General features: G+C 44.7%; 1 protein-coding gene and 1 pseudogene across 1 annotated transcript; one reads left to right on the forward strand and one right to left on the reverse strand.

The window, feature by feature from the left end:
* Window positions 1-893: 893 nt before the first annotated feature.
* On the reverse strand, window positions 894-10,767 carry LOC103293740 (T-cell surface glycoprotein CD3 gamma chain). Its single transcript, XM_008150107.3, has 6 exons — window positions 10,666-10,767; window positions 4,409-4,432; window positions 3,782-4,003; window positions 2,797-2,928; window positions 1,590-1,633; window positions 894-1,224 (listed from the first exon to the last, which is right to left on the reverse strand). Exons 1-6 carry the CDS (start codon window positions 10,718-10,720, stop codon window positions 1,159-1,161), a joined length of 543 nt encoding a protein of 180 aa, XP_008148329.2. The 5' UTR covers window positions 10,721-10,767; the 3' UTR covers window positions 894-1,158.
* On the forward strand, window positions 7,471-8,440 carry LOC103293739 (ornithine decarboxylase antizyme 1-like; annotated as a pseudogene).
* Window positions 10,768-14,832: the final 4,065 nt, after the last annotated feature.

Below are 14,832 nucleotides of genomic sequence, written 5' to 3' on the forward strand. Positions count from 1 at the left end.
TACAATGAATGCTGCAATGACTAACGTTGTAAAAATGTCATTTAAAAAATAATTGTATTGAGGTATAATTTGCTATAAAATGCACTCACTTTAAGTGACCTCTCCTGTTCTTAGTAATTTTTATCAAATTTATCCACTTAAGAATATCTGGATTAAAAAAAATTACAGCCCTAGCTGGTTTGGGCTGATTGTAGAGGCCCATTTGGATAGAGTGGATAGAGTGTCGACCTTCGGACTCAAGGGTCCCGAGTTTGATTCTAGTCAAGGGCACATGCCCAGGTTGCGGGCTCAATCCCCAGTATGGAGCATGCAGGAGGCAGCCGATCAATGACCCTCTCTCATCATTGATGTTTCTATCTCTCTCTCCCTCTTCCTTCCTCTCTGAAATCAATAAAAAAATATATATTTTAAAAAATTACAGTTGATTCAGAAAACCAAATAATGTTTGGGCCCTGTTTTCCTGATTGAAACTTCTGTTTGATTGATTGATCTATTGGTTGATTGAGAAGCTAATATAGATCAGTGGTTCTTAACTAAGAGTGATTTTGCCCCTAAGGGGACATCTGCAATATCTGGAGATAATTTTGATTGTCAAAATGGGGATACTGCTGACCTCTGGTGACTAGAGGCCAGGGAGGCTGCTAAAAACTCTACAAAGCACAGGATAGTACCCTCACCACAAAGAATTACCTAGACCAAATGTTGTTTTTTTTTTTAAATCTTATGGTTGAAAGTATTACATATGTCCCCTTCTTTCCCCCATCTACCCCTTCCACCCCCCCACTTCCCCACCCCCACCTCAGGCCCTCACCACCCCACTGTCTGCGTCCATGGGTTATGCATTTATGTATACAAATAGACCAAAATGTTAATAGTGTGGATGCTGAGAAACATTTATATAGAAATAAGATTAATATTCAGCATTCCTCTTCTGAAAGGATGTAAAGTTATACACAGCTTTCATATGTTTTAGGTCAAGAAAATTAGCACTAGCCCCTGTGTCTTTAGAAATGGGCCTCCACAATCAGCCCACCCCTCACCCCTGGTCTTCATAGCTGCTTGGGGAAAGGAGACAGACTTGGCACAGTGGGGAGGGCAGGGAATGCGAAGGCACTGCCTTGGAAATGATGTAGGACACAGCTCCTCGGAGTCCTGAGCTCAATTTCTCCTCAGTTGGTTTCCTTGAAGGTGGCTGTATTGGTCATCTTCCCGATCCTTGAGGGGCTAAAAGGACAGCATAGTCATAAGTACAATCCCCCCATCCTCATGAATTAGTAAGATGCATACGTATTGAGTGCTTTTTACATGCAAGGCTTTGACATGGGTGCTTTGTGGTCCTGGGGGCAGAAAGAGGATGAACAGATGGAGGCTTTCCCTCTCGGTGTGTTCTTTGATTTTGCTCACTAGATCCTGACCTCAGCCTCTCTCAACCCTTCTCCTATTTCATCCTTTCCACCAAGAGGGATAACTATGCGATCATCTGGCATGTCCTAAGCAGTTTCGTATCTATCTAGCATCTTCCAAATAACTTGCCCGCACCCCCATTTCAAAATGTTAAACGACCACTAATTGTAGCAATGTTCCCTTACCTGGTAGAGCTGGTCATTGGACAACAGGGTCTGCTTGTCTGAAGCTGCACAAAAGATAAACAAAACACACACACACACACACACACACACACACACACACACACACGCACACAGTAGAGAGGATGATAAATTGGGTTATAGTCACACAATGGAATACTAAATAACAGTAAGAATTAGTGAAATACACCTATGTACAAGAATATGAGTGGATGCCCGGCTGGTGTGGCTCAGTGGCTGAGCATCAACCTATGAACCAGAAGGTCATGGTTCGATTCTTAGTCAGGGCACATGCCCAGTTTGTGGGCTCCATCCCCAGTGGAGGATGTGCAGGAGGCAGCCAATCAATGATTCTCTCTCATCATTGATGTTTCTGTCTCTCTCTCCATCTCCCTTCCTCTCTGAAGTCAATAAAAAAAAATCTATACTAATAAAAGGGCACTATGCTAATTAGGACAGACGTCTTCTGGACGTCCATCCAGACAAGCCACAGCAGCTGTGAGGCCTGGGGCTCAGGCCTTGCAGCCGCCGTGGCCGGCAGTGGCAGCAGCAACGGGGTGATGGGGGTGGCCTCCCGCAGAGGACATCCCCTGAGGGCTCCCGGACTGTGAGAGGTGGCAGGCCAGGCTGAGGGAACCCCCCAGTGCATGAATTTTCATGCATCAGGCCTCTAGTATATATATAGAAGAATGTGAGTGGATATCACAAGCACATTATTGAGCAAAAGAATTCACCATCGTAGTACTTACTGTATGAGTCCATTTACATAAGGCACAAAAACAGACAAAATTAATCAATGTTGTAAGTCTGCATAGTGCTCACTTTTGGGGATAGGGAGAGTCTGGAAGTGACCACAAGGGGGACTTCTAAGATGTTGGTAATATTCTTTCTTAACCTGGGTGCTGGATTCATGGGTGTGCTTACTTTATTAAATCTTATTGAGCTGTTTGCTTGTGATTCATGGACTTTTCTGTATGTAGGTTTTACTTCAATAAAGAGTTTTTTAAAAACCACAGAGGATGAATGGGGGAGTTGGATCTTGAGACAGGTATATATGCTGTGAAAACACTAGGCATCCCTTCTCCTGGCCACAGAGAGAGCCTCCCCAGCAGGTACCAACCAACGCAGGCTCTTCTCTGGGGCTATTTTGGTTGGAAGAAAGCTGAGGGCCCCAGGTGGTCTCATATCTCATCTAAGAACATTCTTTTACCTCTTGATTGGCGAACTCCATCCTGTCCAGCAATGAAGTACACCCCAACAGCAAGGAAGAAAATGCTGAAGATCTCGGCGAAGACAAAGCCAGACACAGTGGATGCATTCAGCTCAATGCAGTTCTGACACACTGTGAGGAAAGGAGAGATGAGTCTACTTCAGGGTGTGAAAGTTGTTTTTCTGGATCTTTTGCTCCTGTCTACCAACAATAATGCCTTTGTCTAGCTAGGGCAACAGACTGCTCCCTCTGTGGGTTGTATGGCAAGGGAATGGCCTGGGAAGATCCTTGGACTAAGAATGCAATGCTTCTTGATGTTCCTCTCTCTTCCCAAAGTCCTGGAGAAGCCCAGGTAGTCTTATGGCCGGGAACTATGTGAAAGAGAAGAAAGACCAGATCCCCTTCTCTGTGCTCAGTTGCCTTCTACATCTTACTGCTGCTCACCTTGTCATCTCTTGTCTCCCCTCCCCACCCTAACTTACTTTATATAAATTGCTAACTGCTCCAATCCAGGGGCCCACACAAAGGTAAACCAGTCTTTGGGGACTGGCTATGTTTTACCAAGAAACTGGTGGAACCCTAGCTGGTTTTGCTCAGTGGATAGAGTGTTGGCCTGCAAACTGAAGCGTCCCGGGTTCAATTCTGGTCAAGGGCACATGCCTGGGTTGTGGGCTCGGTCCCCAGTAGGGGGCGTGCAGGAGGCAGCCGATCAGTCATTTTCTCTCATTGATGTTTCTGTTTCTCTCTCTCTCCTGCTCCTTTCCTCTCTAAAATCAATAAAAATATATTAAAAAAAAGAAGCTGGGGAACTGTCTTGTTATTTTCAACGAGAGGCAAGCTGAGATGAAGAAAACTGGATGTTTAGCATCCATTTTATCACTCTTCAGCATCTATTTTTCACTCATTCCATACAGGAAATCACCAACAGTAAGGGCAGCTTAATTTCACAGCAAGCAAACCAAAGGGGTGTGTGTGTGTCACGTACTTCTATAATACACTTGGAGTGATTGTGAATTGTTCGCTGATCCTTGACACCAATATGTCCCTTGAGGGTCCTTCAAACTACTTCCCAGGTTCCATGTTTTTTCATTTGTAGTAGTTATTTCCTTCCCATCTTTAAACCACTTGATATCTTTGCCTTTCAAGTTGCAAGTCAGAAGTACTGAACCATCTTCTTGATTGTCATTCACTGTTATCAAATGGTTTCCTGAAAAGGGAAAAGCCATGGTCTGTTAAAGATCTTGCCTCTGACGTTCTTTCCACCCAGGGTACAGAAGAAGACCATGTCACCACAGTCTTCTCAAACATCAATGTGTACATGAAGCACATGGGGACCTAGTTAGAACTTTGGTTCTAAGTGAGCAGTTCTGGGAGGGCTGAGACTCTGCAGCTCTCCCAGATGATGTCTACGCCGTTGGCTCATGGGTAACATTTTGAGTAGTGCCTACCTCCTCCAAGAATCAGACAATTAATTGACTGGCCACTGATTTGGTTGACAATGGAGAAGTTTGTTACTTATCACTCATTATCTCATACAGAACTACTGTTTTAGGAAGGCATATTTCCATGAATTTCCTCAGAGTTTCAGCAGAGAAAAAAGCCATTTCCCTACCTTGTTTCGACTGGACAATTGTACCTGTAGGGATAGAAGAGAGACAGAGGGTCAACTGGGCATGGAGTTATTCAGATGCCCTGTGGTATCATTTAGGTGGTCATTTAAGGCCAAAATGAAGAGAGATGCTAACCCACAGGAGTAAAGTATCTATACCTATGTCCCTGGATTGTTAACCTGAGCCACCAAATTGAATCCAGGGTGTTGTGCAATGAAGAATTTATCAGGTCGCTGTCATGAATTCCTGGGAGGAAGTTTCTAAACCCTTGGAATTTAAGGAGTGCTTTTGTTATTCTTGTTGTGCCCTTGGATCATAGGTGGGTTTACCAGTATAATGAATGAGATGATTCAGGAAAGGGTTGGTCAAGACCAACCATGTAATTAGAGAACTGAGACTTTGAGCTTTAGGAGGGGAGGGGCACTGGAGATTGAGTTTAGTCCCTGGCCAATTTTTCAATTAGTCATGCCTATGTAATGAAACCCCAAGAAAAACTCAGTGGAGCTTCCTGGTTGGTGAACACATCAACGTGCCAGGAAGGGGATGTCTCCTGATTTCACAGGAGAGGCGCGGAGGCTCTGTGCTCAAGAACTTCCCAGATCCCACCCTACGTGTCTCTTCATGTAGCTGGTCCTGATTTCATTTTTTAGAATAAAACTGTAATAGTAAGTATAGTGTTTTCCTGAGTTCTATGAGTTGTTATAGCAAATTGATAGACCTGAGGGGGTTGGGGGGTGGGAATCCAGTTTGCCAGAAGTATGGGTGTCCTGGAGATCCCTGAACTTGTGCTTGGCATTTAAAGTGAGGGCAGTCATCTCACACCTGTCAGAATGGCTATCATCAACAAATCAACAAACAACAAGTGTTGGCGAGGATGCGGAGAAAAAGGAACCCTCGTGCACTGCTGGTGGGAATGCAGACTGGTGCAGCCACTGTGGAGAACAGTATAGAGTTTCCTCAAAAAACTGAAAATGGAACTCCCATTTGACCCAGTAATCCCATTCCTGGGAATATATCTGAAGAAACTAGAAACACCAATCAGAAAGGACATATGCACCCCTATGTTCATAGCAGCACAATTTACCATAGCTAAGATTTGGAAACAGCCTAGGTGCCCGTCAGCAGATGACTGGATCAGAAAACTGTGGTACATCTACACAATGGAATACTATGCTGCCATAAAAAAGAAGGAATTCTCATCATTTTCAGCAACCTGGATGGAATTGGAGAACATTATGCTAAGTGAAATAAGCCAGTCAATGAAAGAAAAATACCACATGACCTCACTCATTTATGGATAGTAAAGAACATTATAAAGTGATGAACAAAAAGATAGATACAGAGACAGTAAAGCATCAAATAGACTGTCAAATTACAGGGGGAAGGTTAGGGAGAGGTGGGGGAGATAAGAAATCAAACGAAGGACTTGTATGCATGCATATAAGCATAAACAATGGAAGCAAAACTCTGGAGGGTGAGGGCATGTATGGGTGTGGGGTGGGGGGGGCAATGGTAAGATTTGTACACATATAATACCTCAATAAAAAAAAATTAAAAAAATAAATAAAGTGAGGGCAGTCTTTCCCTAGCCAGTTTGGCTCAGTGGATAGAGTGTTGGCCTGCAGACCAAAGGCTCCTGGGTTTGATCCGGTTAAGGGCACGTACGTTGGTTACAGGCTCCTGCCCAGCCCAGGCCCAGGGCCCATGCAGGAAGCAACCAATTGATGTGTTTCTCTCACATCAGTGTTTCTGTTTTTCCCTCTCTTTTCCACTCTGTCTAAAAATCAATGGAAAAATATCCTTGGATGAGAATTAACAACAACAAAACAAACTAACAACAACAACAACAACAACAACAAAAGTGAGGGCAGTCTTGTTGGTGACTGTACTCTTAACTCCTGGGGTTTGGTGCTCACTCTTAGCATCAGAATTGTATTGCAGCATAGGGAAGGGTGTCGTCTGCACAGGCTGGAACGCTGTCCCTTTAGCAGCTGAGGTCCTGGCAAGGAGTGAGTGTGCACGAGCTAAAGCCTTTCAGAGCTGAGTGACTGCGAAAACCTTCAGTTTTGATGACTTATTTCTTGTAGAAACCCTGGCTGTCCTATGGGAGTTAGCTATTCAAGATCCCAAATCTGTCTCCAAACCTAGAGTAGTAGAGTTGTATGGTAGAACTACTACAGAGAGCTAGCACTGGCGTTCAATCCAATTGGATTCATCCAAACATTTACTGGGCACTATTATGTTCCTGCCGTGATGGAGCAGTGAGGAAGGAAAGGGTGGGGATATGAAGAACTAGTTGCCGTTTCCAAAGAGTTTACGATGAAGTGGAAAAAAAATAAACACATGTGTAATTAATGTAATAAAGCATAAATGATCATTTAGTATTTATAAGCATACACATGAAAGGGGATAGAATCTATTGATTTTGCCCAAGGGTGAGTGACAGGAAAGCTTAACAGAGAAGCATTCACTAGACAGAGAAAGGCATTCTGGAAAGAAAGAATAGCTAAGCAAAGATACAGACTTGGAAAAGGACGAGAGAGGTAACATGGCTAGAGGGAAATAATGGGGCATGTATAAAAGTATGATGGCCTGGATGCCATGGCTCAGTTCATAGGCGTGTCAACTTATGAACCAAGAGGTCACAGTTCGATTTCCGGTCAGGGCACATGCCCAGGTTTCGGGCTCAATCCCCAGTAAGAGATGTGTAGGAGGCAGCCATTCAATGATTCTCTCTCATCATTGATGCTTCTATCCCTCTCTTCCTTTCCCTTCCTCTCTGAAATCAATAAAGACATAATTAAAAAAGAAGAAGTAAAAGAAAAAACAAAGTATGATGGAAGTAGTTGAAAGGAGTCAACTGCCTTAGGATGTTCCACAAGGCTGAACTCTTTGTGACTAGTACCCAGCACAGTGCCTGGAACATAACAAGAGCTTTATGTTTGTTGAATAGATGCATAGATGAATAAATGAGAACAAATTTAAAAATCAGGACAGGCGAACGGCGAGCAGCGGCGGCGATGCGGGGAGGCGCAGCGGAGGCTTTCCTGGTTTCGGGCCCAGCGGCCGGATGGTGAAATCCTCCCTGCAGCGGATCCTCAACAGCCACTGTTTGGCCAGAGAGAAGGAAGGGAATAGACGCAGCGCCTCCGTTCACCCCAGGCGCACCTGCCGCTCAGCAGTCCGCACAGCCGGAGGCCGCAGCAGCGAGAGTTCCTCCGGGGTCTCCCTTAACGGCTGTAGTAACCTGGGTCCAGGGCCTCCGTGGTGCTCCTGATGTCCCTCCCCCACCCTGGAGGTCCCAGGTGGGCGAGGGCATAGTCAGGGGGATCACAACCTTTCAGCTGATTGATTTTACTCTGATAATAGGCTGAATGTAACAGAGGAACTAACGTCTAACAACAAGACGAGAATTCTCAATGCCCAGACCAGGCTCACAGAGGCCAAACGCGTTAACTGGAGAGCAGTGCTGAGCGGCAGCTGCCTCTACATCGAGACCCCAGGCGGGGCTCTGCCCCCGGGGAGCAAAGACAGCTTCGCAGCTCTTCTCGAGTTTGCAGAGGAGCAGCTGCATGCTGACCACGTCTTCATTTGCTTCCACAAGAACCGTGATGACAGAGCCGCTCTGCTCCGCACCTTCAGCTTTATGGGCTCTGAGATGGTGAGACGGGGCACGCCCTTGTCCCCGAGAGACCCGACGCTTGCTTCATGGCCTACACATTTGAGAGAGAGTCTTCTGACGAGGACGAGTAGCAGCTGCACCGCCTGCACCTCACCTTTGCCACCACTGACAGATCATCGCAGATCGTAGCCCCTCTGAGTGTCTCGCTTTGTGCTGGTGGTGTGACCAACGGCTGCACCGGGGTGCAAATGCCAGGCCTGCTCCCCTCTTCTGGGTTTTGTCCGCACGTTGTAATTGTGCAAATCAATGCTCACTCCAAATTAGCAGTATGTTTCTTGAAGTTTAATATTGTGTTTGTGATACTGAAGTATTTGCTTTAATTCTAAATAAAAGTTTATATTTTACTTTTTTATTGCTGGTTTAAGGTGATACAGATTATCCTTGTACTTCAAGCAGGAGTTTTCTTATTTGAAGTTTTGGAAACAGTTTTAGGTCTTAACTTGGAAAGATAGGTATTAATCGACCCTTCTATTGCTTTGAAAAAAATCTGAATAAAAATGATTACATCTAAAAAAATAAAAATTAAAAAAAATAAAATAAAAATCAAGACAAACAGTTAAGCACATTTCTCACTAGTTCTTCTCCCCAACCGCCTGCTCACTATGGGAGGGACAGAGAGGTCCCTTATTTTAAGTCAGGTTCCATAGGAAAGAGGGCCTAACGGACTGCTAGCATCTTTTAATTTTGCTTATCTGAATCCTGCTTCCTTTTGGGACATGAGAGCTCATGTAGTCAAGTTTCCTGGGTTGAGTGCTGAGAGAATGAGCCCCGCGGAGCAAGAGTTGTCCGAGTTCACACAGCGTATTGGGGGCTGGGCGCAGGCTTCTGTTGCTCAGCCTGGTGCTCTTTCTGCCTCACTCGGGCTCTACGCATTGCCCTTCCACCTGTGTCATCCTTCTCCACTCCCCTCAGAAATAATTATAAACTCTCACTGTCCCCTTCAGGACCCGCTCAATCACCACCCAGCTCAGCGTCAGCAGGTGGCATTGCCTCCCTCCTAGTTTGCTGAGAACATAAATGCTGTCATGGCCTTTCTCCTGCAGCTTTCTTCTACAAGCCCACCTGTGGCTGAAGCCATCTGCACTTCCTCCCTTCTGGTCTAGAGGGTGAGGTTGCCTTTCCCTCTGTGCCATTGACCCCACTCTTGACCCCATCCTTTCAACATCAACTCCAGGACCTCTATTCACTATCTTCTCCTTCAGCCTGGAAATGTGCTCAAATTTCTTTCACACTCAAAAAATTTATTCTTAGACTCTGTTTCCCCCTATTTACCACTCAAACTATCCTTCCTTTTCTTCCAAACTTCTTTAAAGAATAGTCTATGCTTTCTTATCTTTATTATCTGCCCTTCCCCTTCAACTCATTTCCATTTGGCTTCTACTCACACTACCCCAAGGAAATGGTTCTAAATTATCCATGACCTTTATGTTGTCAAATCCCACAAACTTAAACTTATAAATATATTTATATTAGTGGATCACTCTTTAAAATTTCATACTGTCAGGGACAGTATGAAACTTTGGAAACTTTCTACTTCTTCAGTTTCCATAGTATTGGAATCATCTGATTATTCCAGCTCTTTGATCATTCCCTTATCTCTTTCCAGAGATATTTTTTTCTCTAACTACCCCTTAAAGGTTGGTATCCTCACAGTTCTATCCTCAGCCCCCTTGTCCTCACATCTAACACAGTACTTGTGTGATTCCAACAACTTTCACGGGTTAGCTTTCCCCGTTGTGTGGAGAACCATCTGCAGTCCAGAATGTAGGCATGGCCCAGTCCATCCACTTCCCCTTGGATATTTACAACTAATATTCATACAGGTCTCTTTTATTGTACCTAACATTCAATCTGGAAACACTGAAACTTATTCATATAATTAGTTTATGAGTTCTTTAGGCAGAATAAAAATTTTTTTTTTACAGAAAAGAAGGGAGAGAGAGAGAGGGAAGAAGGGAGAAAGAGAGAAGAAGAAGGGAGAGATTGATCAGTTGCCTCTGGCATGCGACCCAACTGGGGATTAAACCCCACAACCTAGGTATGTGCCCTGACTAGGAATTGAACCCACCACCTTTTGGCAGATGGGATGGTGCTCTAAGCAACGGAACCACACCGGCCAGGGCAGGGTAGAAGGTTTCATTTATATTTATATCTTCCTAGTCTCTTACATAATAGGACCTCACCCATACTGGTTGACCAGTTGATGGACTGACCAACTGAGTGGGTGCTTTATAGGTCTCCTCCAAACCCCAGTGCTGGTTTAAAAACACATACCTTTTCTTTTCAGGTTCCTGGCCTGTGCCCTTTTGGGCTACATTCAAACCTAAGATGGTGACATCCGGGTTTTCTCTCTAGACAGCTAAGTTCTCTGACGATCCCTCAGGAGATGGAGAGCCCATCTCTCTCATGGGACACTGCTTCTCTCTGACAGAGAGAAGGCTTTATTTTTACTCTGCTTTCTCTGAACTCCAAGGTGATAGCTGAGGTAGGCTCAAGGTCATGGATCCCAATATTCTTGTCCCATGCTGATGGCCTGAATCTCTCTCCAGGCTGCCAGGCCCCCTAAGCCGCCCTTACCTTGAAGAAGAGAGATTGTCAGGATGAGGACGGCCAGACGCTTCCCCTGCTCCATGTCGGTCTCTGTCCTTCTCCCACAGAAGCACTGAGCAACCTCTAGCAGCCAGCCAGCCTGCGCAGAACTTGCCTGGCTCCACCCAGTACCCTTCAGGCTGGGGCCCCTACGAGAAGGCAGGAACCCAGAGCCTCCGCCCTGAGCTTCAAGTGTGGTCAGCTGGGGCTCAGCAGGCTGCAGGTGCAGAGTGAAGGGTGGGAGGTGGCGTGGCGGGAGAGAGAGCTGGATTCCCATCGCGGAGACTCTGGCTTGCACAGAGAACAGTCTTGGGTGCTGGGTAGTCAACGGCCTGGGCCCCTGTCTTCACGAGGGAGATAAACATCGCTGACACTCTTTGTTGCTGGTATCTTAGCCAGTTGTTGCTTGTTGCTAGTTGTTGCTGGAACTAACGAATAAAGGTGGGAATTCTTGGGTGCTCAGGGCTGGAGCTCTGACAAGAGAGCCACTTCACTCCAGGTCCTCATTCAGGAATTTTTTACTGTCCTTTTGAGAGGAGATCATCAAAGAGGTATCTGCTTAGAAGGAAATTGACAGGACAATTCCAACAAGACAGGCCATGCATTGCCAAGGACCAGGGACTGAGTGGAGTTTCCGAGATCTCAGGCCCTATCTCTCTCAGCCAGTCAGTCAGGGAGCCAATAAAAATGGATGGAACTCTCGTCATGTGCCAGGCACAAGCCAGGTACTGGAAACGCAGAAATGAGTGAGATGTACATGATCTCTGCCCTCAGGTAAGTTATAGTTCAATGACTACAGTGTAGTTTCAGAGCCCCATAGGCCATGGGGAGAGGAAGGGCAGGAAGTACATCTGTCTTCTGGGAAGGCTCAGCTCTGTCTAAAGTCAATCATATTGTTATTAATAACTAGTTCTTACTGAACACATATGATGTGTCCAGTATCATGCAAACATGTTGTTCAAATCCTTATTGCAAATGAAGAATACATTAGAGCGCATCAACAGCAGATTAGAGGAAATAGATAATTGAATCAATGACTTGGAAGATAAGGTAGCAGAGTCCGGCTGATATGTCTTGGTTGAGCATTGTCCCATGTATCAAGAGGTCGCTGGTTTGATTCCTGGTCAGGGCACATGCCCAAGTTGAGGGTTCAATCCCTAGGGAGCATGCAGGAGGAAGCCAGTCCATGTTTCTCTCTCATAGATACTTCTATGTCTCTCTCCCTCTCCCTTTCTCTCTCTAAAAAAAAAAAAAAAAAAAAAAATCAATAAAAACTTATTAAAATAAAAAAGGCAGTGGAAAACACCCAATCAGAACAGCAAAAAGGAAAAAAAAGGAAATAGTTTAAGGGACCTCTGGGACAACATAAAGTGTAACAACATTCATGTTATAGGGGTAGCAGAAGAAGAAGAGAAAGAGAAAGGGGTTAAAAATCTATTTAAGAAATAATGATGGCCATAGCCTGTTTGCTCAGTGGTTAGAACATTGGCCTGCACACTGAAGGTCACGGGTTCAATTCCAGTTAAGGGCACATATCTTGTTTGTAGGCCTGATCCCTGGCCTTAGTTAGGATATATGCAGGAGGCAATCAATTGATGTGTCTCTTTCACATCGATGTTTCTCTCTCTCTGCCTCTCCTTCTTCCTTCCACTCTCTCTAAAAATCAATGGAAAAAATATCCTCAGATGAACATTAACAAAGAAAAAAAAAAAGAAAAAAAATAATGATGAAAAACTTCCCTAACCTGTGGAAGAAAATAGACATATAAGTGCATGAAGTGCAGAGAGTCCCAAACAAGATGAATCGAAAGAGGCCCACTCCGAAACACATCATAATTAAAATGACAAAGGTTAAAGACAAAGACATAATCTAAAAAACAGCAAGAGGAAAGCAGTTAGTTGTCTACAAGGGAGCGCCCATAAGACTGCCAGCTAATTTCTCAACAGAAACTTCGCAGGGTGAGGGATTGGCAAGAAATATTCAAAGTGATGAAAAGCAAGGGTCTTCCCAGAAAGGTTATTATTCAGAATCAAAGTTCAGATAAAGAACTTCTGCCGGCCTTAGACTCTGCTGACCCGGAGCCACTCGTGCCAGCCCTGGGAACCCACCTTGTCTCTCGACATCACTGTGGGTGGGAGCCCTTGGGCCACACCTTCTTCGAGCTATTTGAAGACCAAGTTCCAAAGACAGCAGACAACTCTCGTGCTCTGAGCACTGGGGAGAGAGGATCTGGCTATTAAGGTTCCTGCTTGCATAGAATTATTCCAGGATTTATGTGCCAGGTGGTGACCTCACACGCCATGATGGCACAGGTGGCAAGTCCATCCATGGGGAGAAATTTGAGGGTGAGAATTTCATCCTGAGGCATATGGGTCCTGGCATCTTGCCCATGGCCAATGCTGGGCCCAACACAAACGGTGCCCAGTTTTCCTCTGCACCGCCAAGCCGGAGTGGGTGGATGGCCACCATGTGGTCTTTGGTCAGCATGGATATTGTGGCAGCCATGAGTGCTTCAGGTTCGGGAATGGCAAGACCAGTAAGACGATCGCCATTGCTGACTGTGGACTACTTTAATAAATTTGACTTGTGTGTTTTCTTTTTAAAAAAAATATATTTCTTTATTGATTTGAGAGAGGAAGGGCGAGGGAGGGAGAGAGAGAAACATCAATGATGAGAGAGAATCATTGATTGGCTGCCTCCTGCACACCCCACATTAGGGATCAAGCCCACACCCAGGCATGTGCCCTTGGTCGGAATCGAACCCGGGACCCTTCAGTCCGCAGGCTGACACTCTATTCACTGAGCCAAACTGGCTAGGGCATTGTATGTTTTCTTTAAAATATATTTGTATTGATTTCAGAGAGGAAGGGAGAGGGAGAGAGAGAGATAGAAACATCAATGATGAGAGAGAATCATTTATCGGCTGTCTCCTGCACCCCCCCCATGGGGACAGAGCCTGTAATCCAGGCATCTGCCCTTCACCAGAATCGAACCCCAGACTCTTCAGTCCATAGGCCAACGCTCTATCCACTGAGCAAAACCAGCTGGGGGATGACTTGTGTTTTATCTTAACTACTGGACCATTCCTTCTGTATCTCAGAAGAGCATCTCTTCACTCCATCTGCTTGGAATGTCCTGTAACCTTAATGCTCTCACCACAGTTCACTGGGTTCCATATTTCCTTACCCTCTCTAAGTATAGCTGGATTGCAGAGTTAACTTTATGATTATGAAACAGAAACTAAACAACAATAGAACTTTCCAGATAAGAAAAAGCTGAAGAAGTTTATCACCACTAAACCAGTATTACAAGAAATGTTAAAGGATCTTCTTTAAAAAGAAGTAGGGAAAAAAAAAAAAAAAAAGGAAAAAAAAGGGAAAAAAATAAAAAGAAGTAAGAAAAATATGAATAAGAAAATATTGCAAAGAAAAAATGTCTCACTGACAGAGACAAACACATAATAGAGTCAGTGGCTCAACCAACACTAAAGCAAGTTACAAAGATTAAAAGGCAAAAGTGGAAGGTCAACCCTGGCTGGTGTGGCTCAGTGGATAGAGCGTCCGCCTGCAGACTCAAGGGTTCTTGGTTCGATTCTGATCAAAGGCACATGCCCAGGTTGTGGGATCAATCCCCTGAAGGGGGCGTGCAGGAGGCAGCTGATCAATGATTCTCTCTCATCATCGATGTTTCTATCTCTCTCTCTCTCCCTTCCTCTCTGAAATAAATAAAAATATTTTAAAAAGTGGGAAGATCATGTGTAATTACAACAGTAAATTAAAGGATACACACAAACACACAAAGAAAAACTGGTAACAACATAAATATGGAGGGGGTGAGTAAAAACGATAGTGATTTTAGAAAGTGTTTGAGACCATCCACTTAACATGGACTGCTGTAAGCATGGCTTGGTATGTATGAAACACATGGAAACCATAAACTGAAAAATCTACAAGAGATACACAGGAAACAAGAGGTAAGAATCCAGATACAACACTACAGGAAGTCAACAACATGCAAGAGGCCTGGGGTGGGGGGCAGGGCGGGCTAGAAGAGGTCAGTGGGGAGAAAATGGGGGCATATGTAATACTTTCAACAATAAAGATAAAAAATGTACAAGAGAAGGGAGCAAGAGAATAGGAAAGGAACAGAGAACTA

The sequence above is a fragment of the Eptesicus fuscus genome, chromosome 13 (assembly GCF_027574615.1).
Source record: "Eptesicus fuscus isolate TK198812 chromosome 13, DD_ASM_mEF_20220401, whole genome shotgun sequence".
NCBI lineage: Eukaryota > Metazoa > Chordata > Mammalia > Chiroptera > Vespertilionidae > Eptesicus > Eptesicus fuscus.

Excerpts from the sequence above, each read along its gene's own strand:
- LOC103293740 (XM_008150107.3), bottom strand. The coding sequence starts at position 10,720 with ATGGAGCAGGGGAAGCGTCTGGCCGTCCTCATCCTGACAATCTCTCTT. Across the intron at positions 4,433-10,665 it reads GACAATCTCTCTTCTTCAAG|GTACAATTGTCCAGTCGAAA; the intron begins GTAAGGGCGGCT and ends CTATCCCTACAG. Across the intron at positions 4,004-4,408 it reads AATTGTCCAGTCGAAACAAG|GAAACCATTTGATAACAGTG; the intron begins GTAGGGAAATGG and ends TTCCCTTTTCAG.